This window comes from Trichechus manatus, unplaced genomic scaffold, assembly GCF_000243295.1.
Source record: "Trichechus manatus latirostris isolate Lorelei unplaced genomic scaffold, TriManLat1.0 scaffold00121, whole genome shotgun sequence".
In the NCBI taxonomy this organism is placed as follows: Eukaryota; Metazoa; Chordata; class Mammalia; order Sirenia; family Trichechidae; genus Trichechus; species Trichechus manatus.
The window spans coordinates 6,249,561-6,275,974 of NW_004444057.1; the positions used below are offsets into that span (position 1 = coordinate 6,249,561).

A 26,414-nucleotide genomic window follows, 5' to 3' on the forward strand; every position below is an offset into this window, starting at 1 on the left:
CGATTGGTGAGGAAGCGGAGGTGGAAGGGTTGGCTGTCCAAGCCTTTTCTCCTGAATATGATGGCCAAATGCAGCTTTGAATAATTACGTTCTTCTGCCTACTTACATTTCCCCAGCAGCTTCCTCACATTTTGTTTCAAATCTTCAAAGCTTTTGACCATGTGGGTTTAAAACCCCAAGGACAAAAGTGTTCAGATTCTTTTGTGGTGGTGTCTGCTGCAAGAGATACCTGTGGTCACTGCACATTCTGGTCTGGATTAGTGAGTCCACTGGGGAGACTGGCAGCTGAGTCCTTGATTATTTGAAACATCTGTCCAGCATAAATATGGAAATACTTTATGTACTTTCTAATTCAGATCCTCAGTTGTAACCAAGAAGTAGTTTGCCTGGAGAATTTAACTTTTAATGAATCTGCTTTTCAAGAAGCATTTATTGCTCCAATACACACAGATGGAAGATTATTTTACCTAAGACTATGATTGTTTCACATCATGGAGAGGTGGTTTGACTAGAAGCTGAGAGACCTGGGTTCTGGATTATAGTTTTGGATCAGCCATAAACTAGCCCTGTGATTGTGGTCAAATCACCTTCAGTTATCTCATCCATAAAATGAAAGAATTTTGGTTGGATGGCATAAAGGCTTTCAACTCAAACGTTCTGTTTTACGATTGCTTAGTGCAAAAGCTTTGTGAAACCCAGGACATATGTAATACCCAGGAAATTTGGGAGCCAAATTAATGTTAAAAACCTAAAGCACATGGCCTGTTATGAAGTACTCAAAAATAGAGGAATGTTGTGTATGCATGCTTGTGTGTGTGTGTGTGTTTGTCTAAAACAGAATCAGAAGAGATTTAGTTGACGGTAAAGTTTTCTATAATCTCAAAACCCGCTGACATTGAGTCGATTCTAACTCATATCAACCCCATAGGGTTTCCAAGGCTATAAATCTTTATGAAAACAGACTGCCACATCTTTTTCCCTCAGAGCCACTATAATCTCAGTTCCTTAGAAATTCTTTTGCTAGTAATGTCTTTGTTTCTCTGTGGGGTTTTCTTCCCTAAGCAATGACCTTCTGAGTAAGGACTAGACTTGGATCACTCAGCTGTGCCCTAAAAGTGGGTGAGTGTCTCAGTAATTGAAGTTTAGCTTAATGATCTGGAGTTAGGAAGGCGAGTGACATGTATGTGTTCTCTATCATGCCAGTGATGGGGGCAGAATTAGTGTCCTCTTCCTTCCTGCTACAGCTGCATGCACGACTGAAAAGGACCTTCCCAACAGACAGGCCGTGCAAATACTAATGCTTCCCGTCATTGTCCCTGTCTTCCTCTCTACGCGCAGGGAAAGACCTTAGATTTTGATGGCCCTCAAGTATCCTGATGCACAACATTTCTTTTTTTCTTTATCAGAGAATTGTATTTATCCCTTTCCTCTTTATTGTAATTTGACTTTTCCTTTCTAAGGAAATTGTCTTCTTTTCTCGTTTCTTCGGTTGTGTTTTTTTTTTTTCCATGCATGTATTATGTCGGGATTGGTTAAATCTGAAATGTTTCAACTTCTTGAGTCAGTATTGTTGGTTGAAAGGAAAAACAAGAAACAATAAATACCCTTTCTTCCTGGTATTCAGATGTCCTTATGGTCTCCCTTTCTTCCTGATTTAATCAATTTGCATCTTCTAGTTCATTTTTCCAAATCCATTCACTCTTGAAGTACCTGAGGTTTCATGAGGTGTTTTGATATTTGCCCCTGAGTAAATCTTAAGTCATGGTATTCAACACGATTCATGATGTGGCTCTAAATTTCCTCCTCCACTCATTTTCCGTTTCCACTCTGTGCACCAGTCAGCCTGGCCTATTTGCCTTTACTCTGAGAAGTTACTTCCTCCTACCTTTGCTCCTACTGTTTCCACTGCCTGTGATTTTCTCTACTTCATCTACCCAGCAAAATCTGCCCCTCCTGAAAGCAGGGGTGGATTATCCAATAGGCAAAGTAACCACTGTGCTTACCTTGCTTACCAGATCATCTGTAGTGAACAATTGCGCACTTTTTACCAAATCAAAGATTCTGCTTCTAGGTATGGCTGGCATATGTCTCTCTACCAACCCCACAGCACCTTCCTACAGATTCAAGGCCTCTTTTCACATTTACAATCCCTGAAAGGGATGGATGATCCAGTAAGCAAGGTAAGCATGGGCTTACTTGTGTTTACTTACTAATCTAGTGGTAATCTAATGCTTACCTTGCTTACTGGGTCATCCGCCCCTGCCTGAAAGCCAAGCTCAGGTGAACCCAATCCCTTTTCTGAAGGATCTTTAATAATGCCACCTCTTATCCCCACTCACAAGTTGGAAATAAGTACTTTCTTAACTCCCAGACTTCTTTAGTATCCCGCTTTGACCCTAATCACATTTTACATTGCCTTATCATTAGTATTTGTACAATAGCACTTAGATTAGATTGTAAGCTCTTTGAGAGCAAAGATGAATTTAACTATGAATGAATGTTTGTTTGTCAGCAAATATTTGAAGAGTTTCCATGTGAAAAACTTAAAATAATTATGTTATTATGATAACTGATGAAATTTGAATTATGTCTATAGATTAGATAGTAGTATTGTACCAATGTTAAATTGTACTATAATTGTATAGATGAATGTCCGTATTCTTAGGACACACTAAAGAATTAGAGGTGAAGGGGTATGATGTGTACAAATTAAAATGATTCAAATTATATGCTGTTGTTAGGTGCCATCCAGTAGGTTCTGACTCATAGTGACCCTAAAAACGACCCTATGTACAACAGAACGAAACACTGCCCAATCCTGTGCCATCCTCATAATTGTTGTTATGCTTGAGCCCATTGTTGCAGCCACTGTGTCAATCCATCTCATTGAGGGTCTTCCTCTTTTTCGATGACCCTCTACTTTACCAAGCATGATGTCCTTCTCCAGGGACCAGTCCCTCCTGATAACATGTCCAAAGTATTTGAGACAAAGTCTCACCATCCTTGCTTAAGGAGCATCTTGGCTGTACTTCTTTCAAGACAGACTTGTTCATTCTTTTGGCAGTCCATGTATATTCAGTATTCTTTGCCAATACCATAATTCAAAGGTGTCAATTCTTCTTCAGTCTTCCGTATTCATTGTCCAGCTTTTGCATGCATACAAGGAGATTGAAAACACCATGACTTGGGTCAGGCACACCTTAGTCTTCAAGGTGAAATCTTTGCTTTTCAACATATTAAAGAGGTGTTTTGCAGAAGAATTGCCCAATGCAATGCATCTTTTGATTTCTTGACTGCTGCTTCCATGGACATTGATTGTGGATCCAAGTAAAATGAAATCCTTGACAGCTTCAGTATTTTCTCCATTTATCATAGTGTTGCTTATTGGTCCAGTTGTGAGGATTTTTGTTTTCTTTATGTTGAGGCATAATCCGTACTGAAGGCTGTAGTCTTTGATCTTCCTCAGTAAGTGCTTCAAGTCCTCTTCACTTTCAGCAAGCAAAGTTGTGTCATCTGCATATTGCAAATTGTTAATGAGTCTTCCTCCAATCCTGTTGCCCTGTTCTTCTTCATATAGTCCAGCTTCTCAGATTATTTGCTCAGCAAAGAGATTGAATAAGTATGGTGAAAGGATACAATGCTGATGCACACCTTTCCTGACTTTAAGCCACGTAATATCCCCTTGTTTTGTTTGAAAGACTGCCTCTTGGTCTAAGTACAGGTTCCTCATGAGCACAATTAAGTGTTCTGGAATTCCCATTCTTCACAATGTTATCCATTGTTTGTTATGATCCACACAGTCGAATGCTTTTGCATAGTCAATAAAACACAGGTAGACATCTTTCTGGCATTGTCTGCTTTCAGCCAGAATGCATCTGACGTCAGCAATGATATCCCTCGTGCCATGTCCTCTTCTGAATCCGACTTGAATTTCTGGCAATTCCCTATCGATGAACTACTGCAACCGCTTTTGAATGATCTTCAGCAAAATTTTACTTATGTGTGATATTAATGATATTTTTTTGATAATTTCCGCTTTCTGTTGGATCACCTTTGTTTGGAATAGGCGTAAATATGGATCTCTTCCAGTTAGTTCGCCAGGTAGCTGTCTTCTAAATTTCTTGGCATAGATGAGTGAGCAGTTTCAGTGCTGCATCCATTTGTTGAAACATCTTAATTGGTATTTCATCAATTTCTGAAGCCTTCTTGTTCTCCAATGTCTTCAGTGCAGCTTGGCCTTCTTCCTTCAGTATCACTGATTCGTGGTCATATGCTACCTCCTGAAATGGTTGAACACTGACCAATTCTTTTGGTACAGGGACTTTCTGTATTCTCCAGCTCTTCCCCAGTCCTATTTTGAGTGCCTTCCAACCTGAGGGGCTCATCTTGCAGCACTATATTAGACAATCTTCCACTGCTATTCATAAGGTTTTCACTGGCTAATTTTTGTCAGAAGTAGACTGCCAGGTCCTTCTTAGTCCGTCTTAATCTGGAAGCTCAGCTGAAACCTGCTCACCATGGGTGACCCTGCTGGTATTTGAATACTGGTGGCATGGCTTCCAGCATCACAGCAACATACAAGCCACCATAGTATGACAAACTGACAGATGAGTCAAATTATATATATGTGGGAATTCCAGAACACTTAACTGTGCTCATGAGGAACCTGTACATAGATCAAGAGGCAATCATTCAAACAGAACGAAGGGATATTACGTGGCTTAAAGTCAGGAAAGGTGTGCATCAGGGTTGTATCGTTTCAACATACCTATACAATCTGTGTGATGAGCAAATAATCTGAGAAGCTGGACTATATGAAGAAGAATGGAGCCTCAGGATTGGAGGAAGACTCATTAACAACCATGTTATGCAGATGACACAACTTTGCTTGCTGAAAGTGAAGAGGATTTGAAGCACTTACTGAGGAAGATCAAAGACCACAGTCTTCAGTATGGATTACACCTCAACATAAAGAAAACAAAAATCCTCACAACTGGACCAATAAGCAACACTATGATAAACAGAGAAATTACTGAAGTTGTCAAGGATTTCATTTTACTTGGATCCAGAATCAATGTCCATGGAATCAGCAGTCAAGAAATCAAAAGACGCATTGCATTGGCCAAATCTTCTGTAAAAGACCTCTTTAAAGTGTTGAAAAACAAAGATGTCACTTTGAAGACTAAGGTGTGCTTGACCCAAGCCATGGTGTTTTCAGTGTCCTCATATGCATGCAAACGCTAGATGATGAATAAGGAAGACTGAAGAAGAATTGACACCTCTGAATTGTGGTGTTGGTGAACAATATTGAATATACATGGACTGCCAAAAGAACAAACAAATTTGTCTTGGAAGAAGTACAACCAGAATGCTCCTTAGAAGCAAAGACGGCAAGACTACGTCTCACATACTTTGACATGTTATCAGGAGGGATCAGTCCCTGGAGAAGAACATCATGCTTGGTAAAGCAGAGGGTCATCGAAAAAGAGGAAGACCCTTAATGAGATGGATTGACACAGTGGCGGCAACAATGGGCTCAAGCAAAAGAATGATTGTAAGGATGGTGCAGGACAGGGCAGTGTTTTGTTCTGTTGAACATAGGGTCGCTATGAGTCAGAACCAACTAGATGACACCTAACAACAACATATATATGCATATATATGTATGCATATATGTGTATTATGTATGAATATATAAATATGGAGTGATAGAACAAATGTGGCAAAATGTTAGCAGTGAAGGACATACATATTCTTTATACTATTATAACTTTTAAGCAAATTTGAGTTATTTCAAAATAAAAAGTTAAATAAAAAATAACTGTTACAAACCGTGTAATCAAGGATAACCATAGCAAACCAGTTCAAATGCAGGAAAATAAAGAGAACATTTAGAGATGAAAAAGTAATTCAGAGAAGAGTCTGGAATCTATTCATTTAATACTTTGTGAATGACCTGTAGCATAGAGCATGTGATGAAGACTCCAAGTTGTTATGAGGTGGTTACATTTTTTGAATAGTCAAACGCTAAATGATTAACAATAAATAGCAGGATAATATGGAACAGTGCTTTGAGTTGAAGAGCAACAGATGCAGCTCAAATCAGAGGCTTTGTGAAGTCATGCTTCTAGGAAAAACAACCTCAAACTGTAATTAGGAGATGATAGGCTATTGCCAGAGTTATGATATAGGGAAAATATTTCAGGATCATTGCAGGCAGTTTCTTCTGTGTGCTGCTGTACTTGTGTGGCTACTAAAGATGCCAGCAAAATGGTATACATTATTGGGAAATATTTTGGAAGTAGTAAAAAAAAAAAAAAAACAGTTTTGGTATAACTACCCAACTAGTTGCTGTCAAGTTGATTCTGACTCATTGCAACCCCATCTGTGCAGAAGAAAAATGCACTCCATAGGGTTTTCAAGGCTGTGACCTTTTGGAAACAGATCACCAGGCCTTTCTTCTGAGTTGATTCTGGGTGAGTTGAAACCGCCAACCTTTTGGCTAATAGTTAAGAATTTAACCACACACTCACAGACTCCAATTTTGGTATAGACATAACTAAATATAAGTTTATTAGTTATCTATTGCCGTGTAACAAATTATCCCAAAATTTAGTGGCTTAAAATAGCAAACATTTATTACATCACAGTTTCTGTGGGTCAGGAATTTGGGAGAAGTTGGTTGGGTGGTTCTCTCTCAAGGTCTCTCATGAGGTTGTAGTCAGTATGTTGGCAGAGGCTACAGTCATCTGAAGACTTGGCTGGGGATGGAGGAGCTCTTTCCAAGATGGATAAATCGCTTGACTGTTGGCAGGAGGCTTCAGTTCCTCACTGTGTTGATCTCTCCATAGGACTGCTTGAGGGTCCTAATGACATGGCAGCTGGATTCCCACAGAACAATTGATCCAGGAGAGCAAGGTCTTGCCTTTTATTACCAAGGCTCAGAAGTTCTACTCTATCATTTCTGCAATATCCCGTTGGTTACACAAGTCCACTCTATTCAGTAAGAGAGGGGATTATGCAAGGCAGGGGTCATTAAAGGTTATTTTGGAGGCTGGCCACTACAATAGAGTAAGCTTAGGGTTGCAAAAGCATAATTGTTGGGAAAAAGAAAAAAAAAGACTATGTTTTATAAAAGGGAGAAGAGGATTTTTTTTTTTTTTGTAGCCAGGCCCAGAATATTAGGACTCTTTATGTTAAGATGAATGAGTGGAAATGTTATTGAAGTATTTACAATCATGAGAAATTTAGAAAATAATAACGGAATGAGGAAGAGTGTTTAAAGTTTTCTTTTCTAATCAAAAAGAGATTGCTTTCCCAGCTAGAAGTAAATAGACTGAACCCAGAAAATATAACTGGGATTCGGAATGGTTTAAAGTCCAAACAGCTCTTCTTCATGTCAACCTGACTTCTATTATTTTTCCCAGTCATTTTCAAAACCTTAGTGTTGTCTCTGACTTTCTCCTCTGCCATGACCCCTGTGGCACTGAGTCCTGCTAATTCTTTCCCCTGTTCGTTTCTCACGTGCTTCCTATTCCTTAGGCCACCACCCTAGAACACACGCTTTAAGTCCACACCTGAGTGCAGTAGCCTCTGCCCAGTTTCTTTGCTTCTAGTCTCTGATTCCTTGATAGAATTTTGTACACTTTCTCTGTTAATCTGCAAAACATCTCTTTTGTCAAGTAATGCCGCCTGCTCAAAGACTTCATATGTCTTTCATCACAGACAAGATAAATTAGTTGGAACTCCTTAGCCTCGTGCTCAAGCCCTTTATCACACTACCTACATTTCTAGCGTTGCTTCTCATGATCCCTTACAAAATCTTCTGCTCTCCACCCCCAAGGCTTGGTTGACCCCTTCTCTTTGTCTGGTGGCCACTCTCCATGGTTTTCTTTCACCCAAAGATTTCTTTTACTCCAGGTGTGATGCTGAGGGCAGGTCACAGACGGTGTCATCAGCCAGGCTTATTCAAATCTCTGCTCTATTTTAACTGTCTGACTTTAGGTGAGATATTTAATCTCCATGTTCTCTACATGGGGATAATAGATCCTCACTCATAGAGTCAATGAGATTACATGTGTGAGGTGTCAGGCACTAGGTAGAGACACTCAGTGATTTCTAGTTCCTTTTCTTTTTAAAACCTCTGTTCATTTCACATTGACTTTCCCCTTCTCTTAAAACCCTGGCAATTCGTTTCAAAATGGACTCATTTGACTAATAATTGCATTATATTTATAATTTTTCTTTCCATTAGATTTTGAACTATTGAGGACAGAGACCATGCCTTATACCTCATAATAGTCCCCAGTTTCTTGCACGTAGATCCTTGATGAATATTATGTGTGTGTGTGTTTTCAAGGTTTGTGGGTGATGGTTTCATAGGGATGTTGTTGTGAGTACTTCCCAAAGTTAATGACAAGTGAGTGACCAGGAATCTCCCTTAATGCCACTTGGTGTCTGTGGAGTTGGCTGGGCAAGTAGGTGAGGCTATACCTCCACATTCCCACAGCAGCCTATTCCAGTCTAATCATGGCGTGAGTGGTGCCTTATTGAAATGATCTGCCTGTGGCCATCTTCCATGGGAGACTGTGAGCTCCCATTCAGTACCTGTCATCCTCAGAGCCTTGCCCAATTTTTGCTTGATGTGAAGTGTCCAATGAATGCTGGTACCATTATTGAACACTAATTTCTTGCTAATGTTTAGGGTTTTTCTTTTTTTTTTTTTTGCTGTTTATAAAACCATGATACGTTTATAAAATAGGAATTGAGAGTAATTTTTTTCTTGTACTAATATTGGTGTACACACTCATTTAACTTACATTCTTCAAAGGTTACAACGAATGCTGTGTAACTGCCATTGTTAGGTGCCATCCAGTCAGTTCTGAATCAGTGACCCTATGCAGAGCAAAATGAAACACTGCCCCATCCTACGTTATCCTCATAATCGTTGTTATGCTTTAGCCCATTGTTGCAGCCATTACCAGTGTTAATATGGTTTAGAAAAAATATATTTCTTATGGTGTTTGATGTTAGTAAAATGGCATGAGCACTACCCCGCCCCCCCCGCCCTGGAACAAAAGAAAATATATTGTGCTTGTACTGCCCGAAATGAATAGTCATGCCTGGGTAATGTAATGTGTGATTAGAATAACCAGCTTTAGATAGTGAAAATAAAAATCATAACAGTGCCTCAAGGATGCCTTTTACCAGCAAAGCAGTGCTTCCACAGAAATCCTCTCTAAGGTTGTTCTCAGAGAAACCAGCAAGTTTATTCTCTCTACATCTTTACCACCCTGCAGCTGGACGGTTGATATGCTCTTTACAGGCTCAAAGCTCCAGGAATAACAAAGCACACTGCCTTCTGCCACCCTCAGGCCGCCTTTCTAAGTAGCTCAAGGAAAAGCTTGTCACTCTAATACATGGTGACCCTATGTACAGCAAAAGAAAACATTTCCCAGTCCTGCACTGCCTTCGTGATCATTGGTATGCTCGAATCCATTGTCGTGGCCACTGTGTTTTCAGTGCCTTCCAACCTAGGAGGCTCATCTTTCAGCTCTATAGTGGACAGTGTTCTGCTATGATCCATAGGGTTTTCATTGGCTGATTTTTGGAAGTAGATCATCAAGCCTTTCTTCCTAGCATGTCTTCATCTGGAAGCTCTGCTGAAACCTGCCTACCATGGTACATCCTTTATAGATAACATAATATAGTGATCAAGAGAAATAGGTAGCTTTTGGTAACCAGAAAGCAAAATTGTAGAAATGTGGCTATTTCTAATCAGGAAATTAATTTTAATTTAGAGGACAGTGGGAAGAATTTAGAGATAGGAAATGAGCTGCAGAAAAAGCTGAGTGAAGGCACCCAAGTTATTTTTACGTGTGCATTTAATGATTCTAGGAAGGGAATAGATTTTAGAGTAAGAATTGTCTGGAATCATTTATCCCTCTGTTGTTGCAAAAATAAATTAGTAAATCAACGCCCCATTGTTTATTTCTCTTTAACACACTGATAAAGAAACTGCTGCCTATCATCAGAACCCAAGCTCATCCGTTGTAAGGATTATATTCAACCTGATTATTTATTGAGGTTTTTGTGGTAGAATAAGCAGAGCCTGCCTTCCTACTGGAGCTGTACCACCTCGTAGGCAGCAAGAGTTAACTATGCCGGCTGTTTCCTCTTCCTAAAAGCAGCACTTTAGCAATGCTAATCAGGTGTTCTGATCTTCTGTTTTGATTTTTCCATAATAATTAAGTGAATGATAGGGAATGCAATCAAGTTTGGCACCAGGGGGTTCATGCAAATGACTCTTTATTTTTCACATTTTAAATTTTGTTAAATGGAACCATAAAGAAAGTTACTTGAAGATGGAGACTTGGGGGGAAGGGAGCCCAATACTCAAGTTAGAATTTGGAATATATTCAAAATGTCTATTTTAATGAGGCAAATCACCACTGTGTTGTCTTTTTTTTTCAATTGAAATAATGTTATTTTTCAACAATTGTATTTTGTTTTCACTGGAGAGCCAAAGTAGATTATAAGACATGATGACACAGCTTAAAAGAGAGAAATTAGGATGAAAAATGTATTGACCTTTTTCTCCCTCCGAGTAAGCATAAGAACAAGAGTACCCCTATTTACTCACCAAAACTTATAAAAGAAAACAAATAAAATAGGTAAAGGGTATTGTCATGGTTTGAATTATGTCCCCCAAAAAATGTGTGTATCATTTTGGCTAGGCCGTGATTCCTGGTACTGTGTGATTTTCCTGTATGTTGTAAACCTGCCTCTGTGATGTTAATGAGGGAGGATGGGTGGCAGTCGTGTTAGTAAGGCAGGACCTGATCTACAAGACTGGATTGTGTCCTGAGGCAATCTCTTGAGATATAAAAGACAGAAGTGAGCAGTGAGACAGGGGGACCTCATACCATCAAGAAAGCAGTGCCGGGAGCAGAGCGTGTCCTTTGGACTCAGGTCCCTGCGCTGAGAAGTTCCTAGTCCCGGGGAACACTGATGAGAAGGCCGAGAGAGAAAGCCTCCCCCTGGAACTGATGCCCTGAATTTGGACTTTTAGCCTACTTTGACTGTGAGGAAATAAACTTCTCTTCGTTAAAACCATCCACTTGTGGTATTTCTGTTGTAGCAGCACTAGATGATTAAGACAGGTATATTCATGCCCTATCAACTTTTTATTATGGTTGTGAACAAAGCCCTTATTAAATGAGACGGAGCAACAAAAAAAAAAAAAGGATAATTTGTGTTTCTGAGTGTAATGAAATGTTGTATTTCTATCGTTCTCATTGGCATATTTCTGAAACTGTCTTCTCTTCCAGCCGCATTTAACATTTGAATTGTTAATACAGTTTAATCAGTTTATGTGAGTGTGCATTATCCCTGCATCTTGATCTAGCAGATCTTTTGGTTTGTTACATTTTATTCGCTAATGTAAATTATTCTAGAATTCAGTTAATTTTTTAAAATTTAATTATGAAAATGCTTTAAGAATAAGAAACCAAGTGATATATATACATACATATATATATTCAATGTGTTGATAGTTCCCCTTCCTCAAAAGCCACCTGCAACTTCTCAATGCAATTTGATTTTTCTGTATGCCGAATTGCAAAAGCAATGAGAAGTGACCAAATTCTACGTTTATTCTGCCACTCTGATGGGGAGGTTAGAGCCCTCACATGGTGATGCATCGGGTGCAAAGCAAAAGGGGAAACCAGAAGATGACCGGTAAAAGTTTTACATTAAAAGCGAGCATACAGCCTCTTTCTTTTTCTTGGCAGTTTGATTCATTACTTACAGCAATTTCTTACTTTATAGACTACACATTTCTAATTGATGAATGGATGGTTTGGTCTGAGATTGTGACTCAGAATATAAGCTTCCCAATTTGGGTAACTGTTTGTGAATAGATGGCAGAATACTGTTTACCAGCCTTCCTTTTGTCTTTGAGGAAATGATGAACGTTAAAACATATATTTCACCCTTCATAAAAACTACTTATCCTGGCATAGAGAAAGCAATGAGACAGAGCAATATTCGCCATGTTATTGTTACAAGCAAATATGTGAAAGGTTTTCTCTTTTTGATAGATGAAGAAAAGACTAGCAGTATATTGTTGTTGTTAGATGCCATCGAGTTGATTCCAACTCATGATGACCTCATGTGACAGCGTAGAACTGCCCTTGGGGTTTTCTAGGCTGTAATACTTACGGGGGAGCCCTGGTGGCACAGTAATTAAGAGATTGGCTGCTAACCAAAAGGTCGGCAGTTCGAATCCCCCAGCCGCTCGTTAGAAATCCTATGGGACAGTTCTACTCTGACCTATAGGGTCACTATGAGTCGGAATTGACTTGATGGCAACAGATTTGGTTTTTGTTTTTTTTTTAATCCTTCCAGGAGCAGATTGCCAGGTATTTCTCCTGTTGAGCCACTGGTAAGTTCAAACCGCCAACCTTTCTGTTTGCAACCAAGCACTTAACCGTTGAGCCACCAGGGCTCCTTAGCAATACATTACATATCTTCAGTTGTAAAATGGGAATAATAATAGTTTTACTTCTTAGATAAACCACCATGAGGTTAAATAGATGACTCACCTAAGGAGTTTAGCGCTGCGCCTGGCACACAGTAAACAGCTAGGAAATGTTAGCTGTTATTGTTTATTATTATTATAATAATTATTATTTTTAATTTATTCTTGTTGAATGGAACAACTTGTTTCCTTATATAATGTTAAACTTCTGATTTTACAACTTCATGGTAGTTAGCCTGTGAGAAACATCAATAATTTGAATAAATCTGTAAGCCATATTTTGGCTACCCATTTATGCTTTATAGGTTGGAATTATTTAGTGATGACTTACACTGTCTTTTAATTATCCTTCAAATTCATGATTTTTTTTTTCTTATTCCAAATCAAACATTTTCTTTCATTTTAGCTTTTGTGGAGTTCAGAGATAGATGTTGTTGTTAGGTGCTGTCCAGTCGGTTCTGACTCATAGTGACACCATGTACAACAGAATGAAACACTGTCCGATCCTGTGCCATTCTCACAATTGTTGTTATGCTTGAGCCCCTTGTTGCAGCCACTGTGTCAGTACACCTCGTTGAGGGTTTTCCTCTTTTTCACTGACCCTCTACTTTACCAACATGATGTCCTTCTCCAAGGACATGTCTAGAGTATGTGAGACAAAGTTTCGCCATCCTGGCTTCTAAGGAACATTCTGGCTGTACTTCTTCCAAGACAGACTTGTTCGTTCTTCTGGCAGTCCATGGTATATTCGGTATTGTTCACCAACACTGTAATTCAAAGGCATCATTTCTTCTTCAATTTTCTTGTCGTAATATAACTGTCAAAAAAAACCACTTAAGTTTGTCCCTCTAAACAATCTTATTTTAAAGAATTTAATACTTCCTCATTTGATCTTTCCTCCATTTATCTTTAGGATAAATGATTTCCTAAGATAAGCTTTTTGTTATTGTTTATTACGTATTTGGTTTTAAGATAAACTTAACTCTTCAAACCGCAAGATTATTATTCAATAAATTCCATTGCCAAGAACTAAAAAATGATGACCTCATCGTGCGGGAAGTTAGCTCTCACCCTGGAAATGGCTGTTTTGGTCATATAATTTAGCCTATTGTTGCTAGTTTTGCTAGTTTACCAACAAGCAGGTTAATGCTTATTTTATTTTAATTAGTAAATGGGTCCGAAACCAAAACCAAACCCACTTCCATGGAGTCGATTCCTACTCATTGTGACCCTATAGGACAGAGTAGAACTACTCCGAAGGGTTTCCAAGGCTGTAAATCTTTATGGAAGCAGATTGCCACATCAGGTATTTCTTTTCCATGTCCATTTTTGTAATGATTTAGATGACATAGTCTGACAACTAAACTTTTCCTTTTTGCTAAGTGCTAAGTTCCCAGAAAGCAAGAAATAGCATATGATTCCCAGGCACATGTCATTATAACAACTACACAACAGAGCCTGGTGAAGTGCCTGGCATATAGTAGGTATTCAGTAAATGCCTGCGGAGGCTTCATGTGAATAGCTCATAGGAGCCTCAAACTTGACATATTTAAAACTGAACCCAAAGCTTTCTCTCTCCAGAGCTGCCACTTGTGTGCTTCCCATCTCAATGAGGGACTTACCATCCACCTATGGGCTAAACCAGGAGTCCCTCCTCTCCTTTAATCCTATATTTAATCACCAAGTCCTATTGATTCCACCCTCTAAAAGTCCCCAATATTCATTCAATTCCCTGTAACCCCAATGCTACTTCCTTAATTCAGCCAGTTGTATCTCATCTGGTCTCCCTCTACTAGTTTCCCCTCCAGTTCCCCCTTCCCTACAGCCAGAGTGATCTTTCTAATGTCATCTGCTGGTCACTGTGCACCCTTTAATCCAAACTAGTTGCCTTTGACGTGACTGATTTATGGTGACCCATGTGTGTCCGAGTAGAATTTTGCTTTATAGGGTTTTCAATGGCTGATTTTTCAGAAGTTCATTTGCCCCGTCCTGGGACTCCACACCCTTTACTAGCTCCTTGTTATCCTTGGATGAAGTTCACATACTTTATTATGGCTTATAAAACTCATGATGTACCTCCTGTTTCTCCAGCCATCTTATTCTCTTACCATGAATTAATCGGAGCTCTCTAAATGTGCCTGGCCCTCCCTTGCATCTGGACATTTGCACATGCAGTTCCCTCTGCCTGGAATATTCTTCGCCTTCTTTTTCTACTTCCTTTGCCTGCCTAACTCTTGTCCAGGCTTCTAAATATGTTACTATTTGTTTTTCCATTATGGTCTCCTTTGATAATATCACATTCATTTTCTCCAATACCAACCTGTAAACAGCTTTATATTCTTTTCTATGTATCTTTTTAAAAAAAAAACACCTCTGTAAGCTAGCTGGTTTCATTTCTTTTCAGCAGATGGAGAAACTAGAGCACTAAATTTCAGGAATCTAAGTCAAGACTACAAATTATAAGCATCTTAATGGATAAGGATGGGTCTAGTTGCCTACTTGGTCTTCAGGCTTTGCAAAGTGCCTAGGATAGAGCAGGTAGTCAGGGCACACTGAAGGAATTTTTGGATGAGTCTCAGTTTGAGCCTGAGGTACCTCGCTCTTGAGTCAATGGAGCTTCTGTTTCATCATTTATCCTCTAGGACAAATGAGGCCAGATTGCTCTGCGTGCCCTCTTCTTCCTGAAGGGAAATAAGCCTGGTGAGAGAATCTGGAAGCCTGTGTTGCTCTGAGTTGTTCTGATGCATTTCTTTAATGTCGGCTGGCATGGATGAGAGGGGCTTTTGTTGTGGTGGCAATTAATGATGATTTGCACATTTTAGTAATTTACAAAACTGTAGCCACCCTGCACAACATAAGAAATACCTCTCTCTCATGAACCATGAAATCTGGTGACCCCTCTGTTTAAATACATAGCTTATTATGCATGTTTCAGCCTTAGTGACAACTGGTACGAAATGGTTGCTGGACTGGGAAGAATTCTGTTTGGGTCATTTTAATGCATAGCTAATTTGGATCTTTTTTTTTTTCCCCCCATAGGTTGTTCTTCAAAAAAAATGCTTATTTCTTTGAACTCATGCCTGGGCTCTATCTGTTTACTGTTATGCCACTGGATCGGGACCACCTCCCCTCTGAATCTTGAAGACCCTAATGTGTGTAGCCACTGGGAAAGGTAAGAGTTCTGAAAGCAGCCTGAGAAATAATTTCTGATAAGTTCCTTTGCATACTGTCATTAGCAGTCAGATGTAGAAAATTAGACTTTGAAAAGAGATTGTGAAATTTCTTTTATGTAAAAATCATTAGCTATAGCTAGTATATTGAACAGTATTACTCACCTTGGTCTTATGTGGGGGAAACAAAAACCTTGTTGCATCTGATTCTAACACCAGTGCAATTGTCAGATCCTGGGAATACATCAATAGCTCAATTAAAATGACTTCCCTGAGGTCTTGTCCCTGCTCTGAATCTATTTGCAATCATTTGGGGAAGCTGGACTTACGCATGGGAACCAAGGACTGAGCAGTGGAAGGCAGCATGGAATAATGTGCTAAACTAACATGTTGAAATGTAAGGCATAAAAGACCTTGTGTTGTAGGTGCCCTTGAAAGGGAGACATGATTTCTGCCTGTAGGAAGTGGCAAGGCTGTATGGAGGTAGCATCACCTGAGATGCTCTTGAAGAACTGAGTAAGAGGAATGGATAGAAGTGGTTGGGAGGGGTTCTAGGAACCAAGATAACTTGACGCCAGTGTCATGCCAACCACCAAGGGCTGTGGCCAACAAGAACAGAGTCATCTAATACTGGAGGAAGGAAAGATTGCGTAGATTCTGTGAAAACAGATGACGTAGTGTCCAGATCTGAGCAGTTTGCAGTAGCACATACAGAAGAATGCAAAACAGTGTGTCTCTTCTCAGGGATCTTATAGTCCCACTTGGAACACAGAAATAGCACAGACCATATAGTGTAACTGCAGTACAATCAAGTAGAGCCTGTTCTGCTCAAATGTGTGCTTGTATTCCTAAGACATTACCTTTGTAAACACAAGTGTCAAACAAATAAAAGGTGTTAAGTACTAGAGAGTAATATGTATTTTCTAATAGCTGTAAGTGTAGTTACATCAAGCCCTTTGTCTGTTTTTCCTATCACCTCCCACCATGATTAGCATACACATTCTAATCACCTTTGTCACCCACTGTTTCGGATGCGCAAAGCCCAGAGCCTCTCAAGCCCAGCAGCTGTATTATTCTAAGGGCATGCTGGCTTCTCACTCACTGCTTTGTATTTTGGTAAAGGCTCAATCCCAGCTCCAATCAGGCTAACAAAAACCCAATCCCCTGGCCAATCAATGAGTTATACATCATTATGAAACCTAAACTACAGAGAAAATGTATATACGTAAAACCTTGTACATGTTTGTGGTACTAACTAGATTATACAAAATTAAAGGCTGGGATCTAGGTATTAATTATCTTTATAATTAAGCACCCCACATAATATTTCACGAAGGAAGTGCTTAATAAATATTTATTAAAATGTTAAACAAGGAAAAGTGAATAAATGAATGGGTATATATCAAACTTAGAAAATGGAGAGACCATTGGTAGTTGATCTTCTTGGAGGAGAATAACTGTAGGATGGCAGGAAAAGTCAAATTTTTGAGATATTGTGAAATAAGAATCAACAGATCTTGGAGGTGCATTGACTGTAAGATATGAAGGAGGCAGAGAAGGCCGAGGTCTAGAACCGGCTGTGTGAAAGAGTGGAAGTGTCAGTACATGCGTGGAAAAATAAAAGAAAGAGAGTTGATTTGAGAGGGAAGAGGATTAGCGTGATTTGGCTTGTCGCATTCATAAAATCAATTTGAAATATGGGCCTGAAAGTATATGGGGATATAAACTTGGGGATCTCCAGCATGATAAAATGTGAACAGATAAACTTTCTGTGGGAGTCTACAAATAGAAAAGAATCCAAGGTTCCAAGTAATCTGGCACCCACTTATAGTTACACATTTTGTCATTATTCCTTGCTCAATATTTTACCAAACCTGGTAGCACATAATTGTATTGTTTTGTTCACCATTGATAATCTCCAGTGTCAAGAACACTGTCTTGCATATGCCATGTCCATAATAAATAATTGTTGAATGAGTGAGACCACCTTCTGATAGGAAATGAAGTGACCAAAAATAACATCATGGTGAAGGAGTGAGAGACAGAGACAGACAGACAAGGGGCAGATTAATCTCTAAACCTGACAATAATTCCACAGTTGCACAAGTGATTAGAGTAGCCTCTAAAATACTGAGTATTGACGAATAGGGAAGTGATGGAGGATTTTTTTTTCATGATTATTTTTACAATCTCTTATTGATAAATTCCTGCTATATGGTTAGACAATAAGTCTTTGAAGAAAGGTGAAAGGAAATGGAATCGTTTTGATAAGAATGGAGAAAGGAGGAGCAAGATGAATTTAAATGATCAAATAAAGGTGCAGGTGATAGGTTCTCCTCTATTTTCAAAATGTAAAATGGGCTTGAGTTGAAAAGAGGGGATGAAGATTAGCTCCAAGGACACAATTCTTGGTAGCAGAGTTGAGTAGGGCTCATTGCAGGCTTTCCTCATACTAAAGCCACCTGTATCCAATGAACCATGGATTCACCTGGAGCCTTACTTCTCCATGGTCTGTGGAGCCTCAGCATCAGCGTTACCTGGGACTTGATAGAAATGCAGACTCTCAGGCTCTGCCACAGACCTGCTGAATCAGAATCTGCATTTTAACAAGATCCCTGGATGATTTGTCTGCACAGACAAGCCTGAGAAGCAGGGAACTGAAGTGCTTCCATCAGTGCCTTCTAGCTGCATCCTCCATTGCTATCTGAATACTTACTCACAAATAAAGGTGTGCTCATTTTAATACAGCAATTGTGATTCTAAGGAGTTGTACATAAAATGAAATTAATGAAAATTAAAATATTTAAAATGGACAAGGGTGTTTGTTATTAAAGGAATTCTGCAGAGAATCCTTTTGGAAGATGAATAATTCTATGAATAATCGGCTCCTTCTCCCCCCTCCCTTTCCCTGTTTTATTAATTTAAGCTTTTCCACCTATTGGGGGTCCTTCCAAAAATGGCACAAATGAAGAGAAACCACTCTTGGTTGGGGGTGGAACACAGTAGTGGTAGTAATTGAACCAGCAGTCCTGAAATGAGCAAAGATAAGAAATGATGATTATTACCATATATGATTAAAGTAACAAGATAATTTCGCAGATAAAATGTAATTAACCACTTTGGAATGTGTCCAAGTGATGGTAGTTTTTTCCCCTTCTCTTTGACCTTAAATTAAATCTTGCTGGGGTTTTTTCCCCCGGAGAATACTTAATAGGTTAAAATCACGGTGATGATATGTTTTCAGCATGCTTGAGAAGATTAAACCAACAAGCAGGAAATAAAGAGTTTTGTATCTCAATGTTGAAAAATAGTGCAGAAATGGAATGGGATTCCTTTTGATGCCACAGATTGCCATTGCTGCTTTAAAAGCTGGACCTGCCAGTGTTTTAGTGACATCCCAGAGGGGACAGAGAGACAGGATGGTGTCCGGGGGTTAGGGCTGACTCTACACTCTCATTAGCAATGGGAGCTCAGTGTTGCTCATTTGGGCTGAAAAAAAGATTGGACCAGACAATCGAGAAATTTCCTTCCCACTTTGTGACTTTAGGAGCAGCTGCTGATGGACATGGAGGTGTGGACAGCTACTGTTAATGAATGAGCTAATTAAGTTCAAACAGCAGCCCCTACACTGGCCAAAGCAGCAGTGACCAGGGAAGGTGGGCTCATTCTTGCAGACATTTCCTTTCATAGAAAAGTGAGCTCCTCAAAAAGTGACAACTTAATTGTCTAACAAGAGACAATTGAGTATTGAGAAAATTATGGTGTCATTACTTAAAACGAAGTACTGCTGTTGTTAGTTGCTTTCCAGCTGTTTCTGACCCATGGAGACCCCATGTATGTAGAGTAGAACTGTTCCATAGGCTTTTCAAGCCTGTGACCTTTCAGAAGCAGACTGCCAGGCCTGTCTTCCAAGGCACCTTTGGGTGTGTTCAAACCACCAATCTTTTTGCGCTAGGGGTCAAGTGTTTAACCGTTTTCGCCACACAGAGACTTTTAAACCCAAAAAACCCGTTGCTGTAGAGTTGATTCTGATTCATAGTGACCCTATAGGACAGAGTAGAACTTCCCCATACGGTTTCCAAGGAGCACCTGGTGGATTCAAACTGTTGACCTTTTGGTTAGCAGCTGTAGCTCTTAACCGCTATGCCACCAGGGTTTCCCAGGGACTTTTAGGCAGTCATAATTTCAAGACTATTTACCAGCATTGAAAATGCTTGTGATACACTGTTAAGATAAAAAAGCAGGTTTCAAAATTATGTGCATAAAATGATTATAATAATATTAATAACAAATCTAAAAACCCCAAGAAAATGTGAAGAAGCACAGCAAAATGTTCTTGGTGGTTATGTAAAAGTTATGGAATTCTCGTTCTATTTTTAAAAATTTGTTTTCCATATTGTGATGTGATGATAATACCTTTAACAATGTAAAAAACAAAACAAAAAACCAAAGAGAAAAGATAATGCAAAAAAGAAAAAGAATGTGTAAGAACAGAAAAGGAGAGAGATTTGGGTTTGAAGAGGTTTCAACCCCTTCTCCCATAAACTTAAGTGGAAGCCTTGGTTTCTGATCATTGTAAAAAGTAATATTTCACCACATTAAACTTTTTTAAAATTTATGTTCAGTCAGTTTTGAATTGGTTTTGAGCCTCTGAGTAGGTTCAATGGGAAGACTCAAGATTGAAGAGAAATTCTCAAAACATAGTGTATGTTATCCTCCTACAGTGAAACCTGTGAGAGCCGGAACTTGACGGGACTGCCTTGTTTTTCTGGGTCTCACAAGTTTTCCACCTTTGCCAGGGTGAAGTCTTACCACTTTTCTATTGCTAGTTTTAATGGAAAATATTTGAGTTTTCCTTTTCTAACAGGTTTCTGCCTTACACAGGTTCTGGCTTTTGCAGTTTTTACTGTATTTTCTCCAAACTGTATACCTTTCTCCATTTTAGCCATATTACACTATAGTTTGGTTATTTATGTGTCTGCCTCTCTCACCAGGGCTCTTTGAAGGCAGGAGTTGCATAGAAGTTGCTCAATAAATGTTTACTGAATTTGGAATCCTAAATGATTGATTGCCCTTTGATAGAGAAGTGGTTAGCTGCCATTGAGTTGACTCTGACACATGGCAACCCCACATAGAACAGAATGAAACGTTGCCCAGTCCTGCTCCATCTTCATGAGCGCCTTCCAACCTAGGGGCCTCATCTTCCAGCACTATATCAGACAATATTCTTTTGTGATCCATAGGGTTGTTATTGGCTAATTTTCAGAAGTCGATTGCCAGGCTTTTCTTCCTAGTCTGGAAGCTCCACTGCAACCTGTCCACAATGGTTGACCCTGCTGGTATTTGAAACAACAGTAGCGTAGCTTCCAACATCATAGCAACACACAAATCACCACAGTATGATAAACTAACAGACAGGTGGTGGTTGATAGAGAAGCCAAACCAAACTAAACCCGATGCCGTTGAGTTGATTCTGACTCATAGCAACCCTGTAGGACAGAGTAGAACTGCCCCATAGTGTTTCCAAGGACCGGCTGCTGGATTCCAACTGCTGACCTTTCAGTTAGCAGCTGAGCTCTTAACCCAGAGATGCATCCTGCAAATGTGTGCTGTCGGTGAGCAAGTGGCAAGAAGAAGAATTTATGTGTGTTAACATTTCCTCTTAATTAGGAGTCTTCCAGGCTACTAGAAATTTGTAGGAAAGAAAATTGTCCTGTTTTTTGTGGAACCAGTTTCATCGTTTCTGAGTCATTTTTCCTGTCCGCATCAAATAGAATTGGCCAGAATATGTTAGTTGATTATCACTTCTGCTGTGCAAGGCACACAGGCCTTAACATTATAACATGGCTGTTGAAATTTTCTGGAAATGCTGCATCAGATCTAGTTCCAACAAAATAATTTCGTTCAGTTAAATTGGTACCGTAGAGCCTGCTAGAATAACTTTCTCTCCCCGACTGGCCTGGTTAATTTAATTTCATTCCTATTGCACATGGTGTGGGGTCGGGTGGCTGGCGGGGAGAGGTTGCTCTATTTGCTTGTGGGTGATGCAGGACTGTACCTATATAGCATTTCCATTCACAAAGGACATTCATTCGCTTTGCTCTCCACTAGCAATGGAAAGGATAAATAACAGTGCAGGCTTCAAGATTCAGTTATTGACAAGCAGCTGGATAGGAAGGAAAAAAGTTGCAAGGAAGTCTTAGAATTTGCATCAACCTGTACCTCAGGGCACCGCTAGGGGTGTGAAGACAATTTTAATAGCTTAATGTGATATGTCAGCCCAAGAACATTTATATTTTAACGCAGGCCCTTGCTTTACCCCAAAGGAGATTCATCACGGTATGTAGGCAATTACACTCTTTACCCTCCTGAACCCATTCTTGCAGGTAGCAACAGGTATCTGTTGGGGTAGAAGTAAGTAGTCATCTAAAGTGCATGTTAGAAACTCAGACTGCCAAGTGGGAAGGGATCTTCAAGACCATCTCTGACTCCCCTGTTTTAAGACATGATTATCAAGAACCAGAGAAGCGAGGTTACCTGCTCAAGGTCAACCCAGTTTCTCAGTGTCGGATCAGGACTATAATTCTGGCTTTTTCTAGTTCACTGGTTTTTTAATAGGGCTTGCTTCATCTACTTAAGATTTGTGGGTTTTTTTGTTCAGCTGCCATCCAGGTGATTCTGACTCGTGGAGACACCTCGTGTGTCAGAACAGAACTGTGCTCCATAGGGTTTTCAATGGCTGATTTTTTGGAATCAGATTGCCAGGCCTTTCTTCTAAGACACTTCTGGGTGGACTCAAACCTCCAACCTTTGGGTTAGCAGCCAAGTGCATTAACTGTTTGCACTACCCAGGGACTCCAAGCTTTGTGGAGGATTTGTAAATTTACCTGGAAATCAAATTGCAGTGTACCAAATAATTGAATACACAAAAATATGAATAGGATGGTTATTCCATGGATTCCATATTGAAGCCGAACTATGTAATGACTACCCGAGACCAGCTGCAGAATGAAATTTCACCTTTTGTGAGGCCAGCACCTTTCCAAATAAGAAGGTTCTACTCTGTGTCTAACCTGAATTCCGGCTGAAATTTTAACCTAATTCCCTCAGTACCTTCTCCAGTTGACAGTTTATGTTAATAAACTATTGGGCTATTGATTTGCAGCGAGTGAGTCTGTGATTGTGGTCCATTTTGTTTGTCAGTGTGGATTGAATATTTTAGTGGAAATCTTTAAGAGAGTGTTAAAGAAAATAGAATGAATTGTTTCAAAAACCAGGATTCTCCAGTTTTTCGTGTAGGCATAACTAAGCTCTGGAGCATGTGATCGACTGTTTAAGATTAAAAAGTGTGAGATTGCACATTGGATACTCTTTCATTCATGTTTTTCACCCACATTCTAAGGCCCATTAGGATTGCATGTTTTTACTCTAACAAGAAGCTGTTAGTGAAAATGTATGGGGGAAAAGCAGACTGAGTAGCAGCAGGCTGTCAGTATGATGATGTCAGGCTAATTATCTCAGTCATAAGTTTAGCACAGGGTTTAAAGACTTCTTTGCAGATTTTATTTAGAGACTGTAGATGTTCTTCCACTGCCTGAGAAGTAAAGCAGACCCATGAAAGCAAATTATTCCAAGTGCCAACCAGGGAAATAGGCTCTTTCTTATTTTTCAGAATTAGTAGCAAAATGTACTCTGTTATGAATACTTGAGTTGTCTTTTTGCTGATTAACCTTGTTATTTGCATGCAGACTTTGATTGCAAACTTTTTATGAAAGGTCTTTGTTATCCCTGGAGCCATAGGACAAAGGGAGGGAATTAAATTCAGAAAAAAAAAAAAAAAATAGAGTGATGTATTTTACAATTGGGGAGTATAAAGCTTTGTGGTGAATAGGAAAAGAGAGTTTTTTTGGAAATTTATAGCATGATCCATTGTCTTTTAAGTGTATTATTAATTTTGAGACTTTCAGAGTTCTAGTTCAAATGAAAACCTGTATAAAAAAAAAAGAGATTCTCTGTTAAAATTCAGTATGGAGTTGTTAATGGAGATAATTTAGCCTACACTCCCTTCTGAGTACATAGTATATCATTTGTGTAAGAAAGACAAGTACTGATTAGTTTTCCTTTTCTTTTCAGCTACTCAGTGACTGTGCAGGAATCATACCCACATCCCTTCGATCAAATTTACTACACTAGCTGCACTGACATTCTAAACTGGTTTAAATGCACGCGGCACAGGTAATGGGGTTCAAATATATTTATGAGCTTGGCTAGCTGGGAATGGAGTTTGATACAATCAGAGATATTAGATACTTGAGAACATGCATCCTTTCATTCAGTGAATGGTTACTGAGTGCTTGCTGTTGTCCTAGCTTTGTTCCAGACCACAGCGGGGATAGCAAAGCAAAAAGGCCCTTAAGGAGCCTATAATCTAACTGCAGAGGAAATGTCTACTGTTTGCCGTTTGGTTCAGAACAATTCAAACACCTTTTGTGTGTTATATGCATAACTGGGGGAGACACTCTTAAAAATGGATATCATGAAATTCCGGCATATGTTTGTAATTGAACATCTGACTCATTTTAGGTTAGCTTAAATGTGACCCTTAAGAAAAAAGCCCAAAGATGAGAAGACAGCGAAGGACAGGGAAACCAGACTAATGGAAACGGAGAACCCAGGGAGTAAATGGGGAGAGTGCCGACACATTGTGGAGATTACGATCAATATTGTGAAACAATTTGTGTAAGAACCATTGATTGGAAAATTAATTTTCTATATAAACTTTCACCTAAGCACAATAAAACGTTAAAAGGAAAAAAGCCATAGATTTTTTTTCTATAAATGTGAAAACAGAAAAGAAAAACGAAGTATTATTCAATATTAATGTTAATATGGAAGGAAATCCTAATATCCTAATTTTATTAGTAAAAGATTTATGGTAGTACGAGTTCGGGGTTGAGTGTGGCACCTGCTGACTTATACTACACTAATTGATGTTATGCTCAATGTCATTTCTTCAGATAAACTGTCGTTGATCACTCTGTGTAAACTACCACCTCCTCCCCATCACATTCCATTCCCTTACTCAGGCTTTTAAGCATTACCAGCCATGATATGATATATTTATTCTTTTAATGTCTGTCTTTCTTTAAACAAATTCTACTGTGTCTGTCTTTATAGTAGCATGTAAGTTCCTTGTGGGCAAAAGACTTTATATTGTTTTGCTATTTCCCCAGTGCAGCAGTGCCTGGAATATAGTAAGTGCTCAATAAACATGAGTGTAATAAATCAATGAATGAATGAGATTATACTTAAAAGGAAAGGTCTTTTGTCTATCAGCCTTCTGTTTTATAATGGAATGAGACTGCATTGAGCCAGACTTTTAGAGGGATTTCTCTGAAATTTTCCTTTAAAACATATGTAATTGAATGCTGATTAGAATAGTATCATATGAAAATATCATATGAAGATATCTCAAGATAAGTGAGGTAGGGAAATCATGAAATTTCTGATCCCTTTGAAATAAGCTATAGATTGGCTGAAATTGGGAATATTAATGTATTCTGAGCTAAATTGATAAGTGTTAGTATTGGTCAACATGTATACCATGTTTCTTCTTATTTATTTTGGAGTTCTTTGCTTTCCATGTCTTTATTATATTTAATAGTTCTTTTGTATTAAAATATGAATTCTTTATTTCTGATCAAATCGCAGTTCTAAAGAAGTAACAATGTGATTTTTTTTCCCCTTTATGTAGAATCAGTTACCGAACAGCCTATCGACACGGGGAAAAAACTATGTATAGGCGCAAATCCCAGTGCTGTCCTGGATTTTATGAAAGCAGGGAAATGTGTGTCCGTAAGTAAGACTTTTATTCCTTTGAGGTTCACTTATTTTGCCCCGTGCTGGTTCCCTTTTGGTAATGGCAGCCTGAAATAGAGGCCTGGGGAGATGGGGCGTCTTGGAACATTCCCTCTCACTCTCTGCTGTTACTTCCTTGGCCTGTGCAATGAGGGAAGCATTCACTCTGTTCTCCTGTCCTATCAAAAAAATTTCAAGTGAATGTTGCTTGAGGAGAAAACAGATGCTACAGAAAGCTGACTCAAGGCCAGATGTAACAATGTTAATTGTACTTCTTTATGAACGTTTCATTGGAAATTAGTCAGGAATCATGGGACTTAGGTCACAGAAGAGAACCGAGACATAACTGACCTGAGGGAACTTCTGAGAGGACAGCGTGTTTTTTTCTGGTGCATAGAATGATGAGGCTGCCTAAAAGTAGAGTTTTCATGTTAAGAAATGACTACAAGTTTGTGTCACAAAGTAGACCTTCTTTTTTGTTGGGCATCCACTTTTTTTTTTTTTAATTGTACTTCAGGTGAAGGCTTACAGAACAAAGAGTTTCTCATGAAACAGTAGTACACATGTTTTATGACATTGGTAAACAACCCCACAACATGTCAACCCTCTAACTTCACAACCTTTTGTTTTGGTGAAAATACACATAGCCAAAGATACACTATTTCAAAAATTTCTACATGCACAGTTCAGTGACATTGACTACGCTCTTCCCATTGTGCTGTTATTCTCACTTAAGATGACGGCTTACGGAACAAAATAGTTTCTCATTTAACAGTTACTACAAATGTTGCCCTATAATGGTTAACAATCTCACAACACATCAACAATATCCTTACTCAACCTTG

General features: G+C 39.0%; 1 protein-coding gene across 3 annotated transcripts in view; it reads left to right on the plus strand.

Moving 5' to 3' along the window:
• The window catches only part of MEGF10 (multiple EGF like domains 10), a 194,556-nt gene that overhangs the window by 40,315 nt on the left and 127,827 nt on the right, over positions 1-26,414 (plus strand). For 2 of the 3 annotated variants that reach the window (XM_023738696.1, XM_004384295.2), the window contains exons 2-4: positions 15,581-15,713; positions 23,845-23,946; positions 25,466-25,566. In XM_023738696.1, the coding sequence (XP_023594464.1) occupies positions 15,598-15,713; positions 23,845-23,946; positions 25,466-25,566 (319 nt within the window). In that variant the 5' untranslated portion in view covers positions 15,581-15,597. Of the gene's footprint in view, positions 1-12,408; positions 12,446-15,580; positions 15,714-23,844; positions 23,947-25,465; positions 25,567-26,414 lie in introns of all 3 variants that reach the window. The other variant, XM_023738695.1, reaches the window with a different exon arrangement.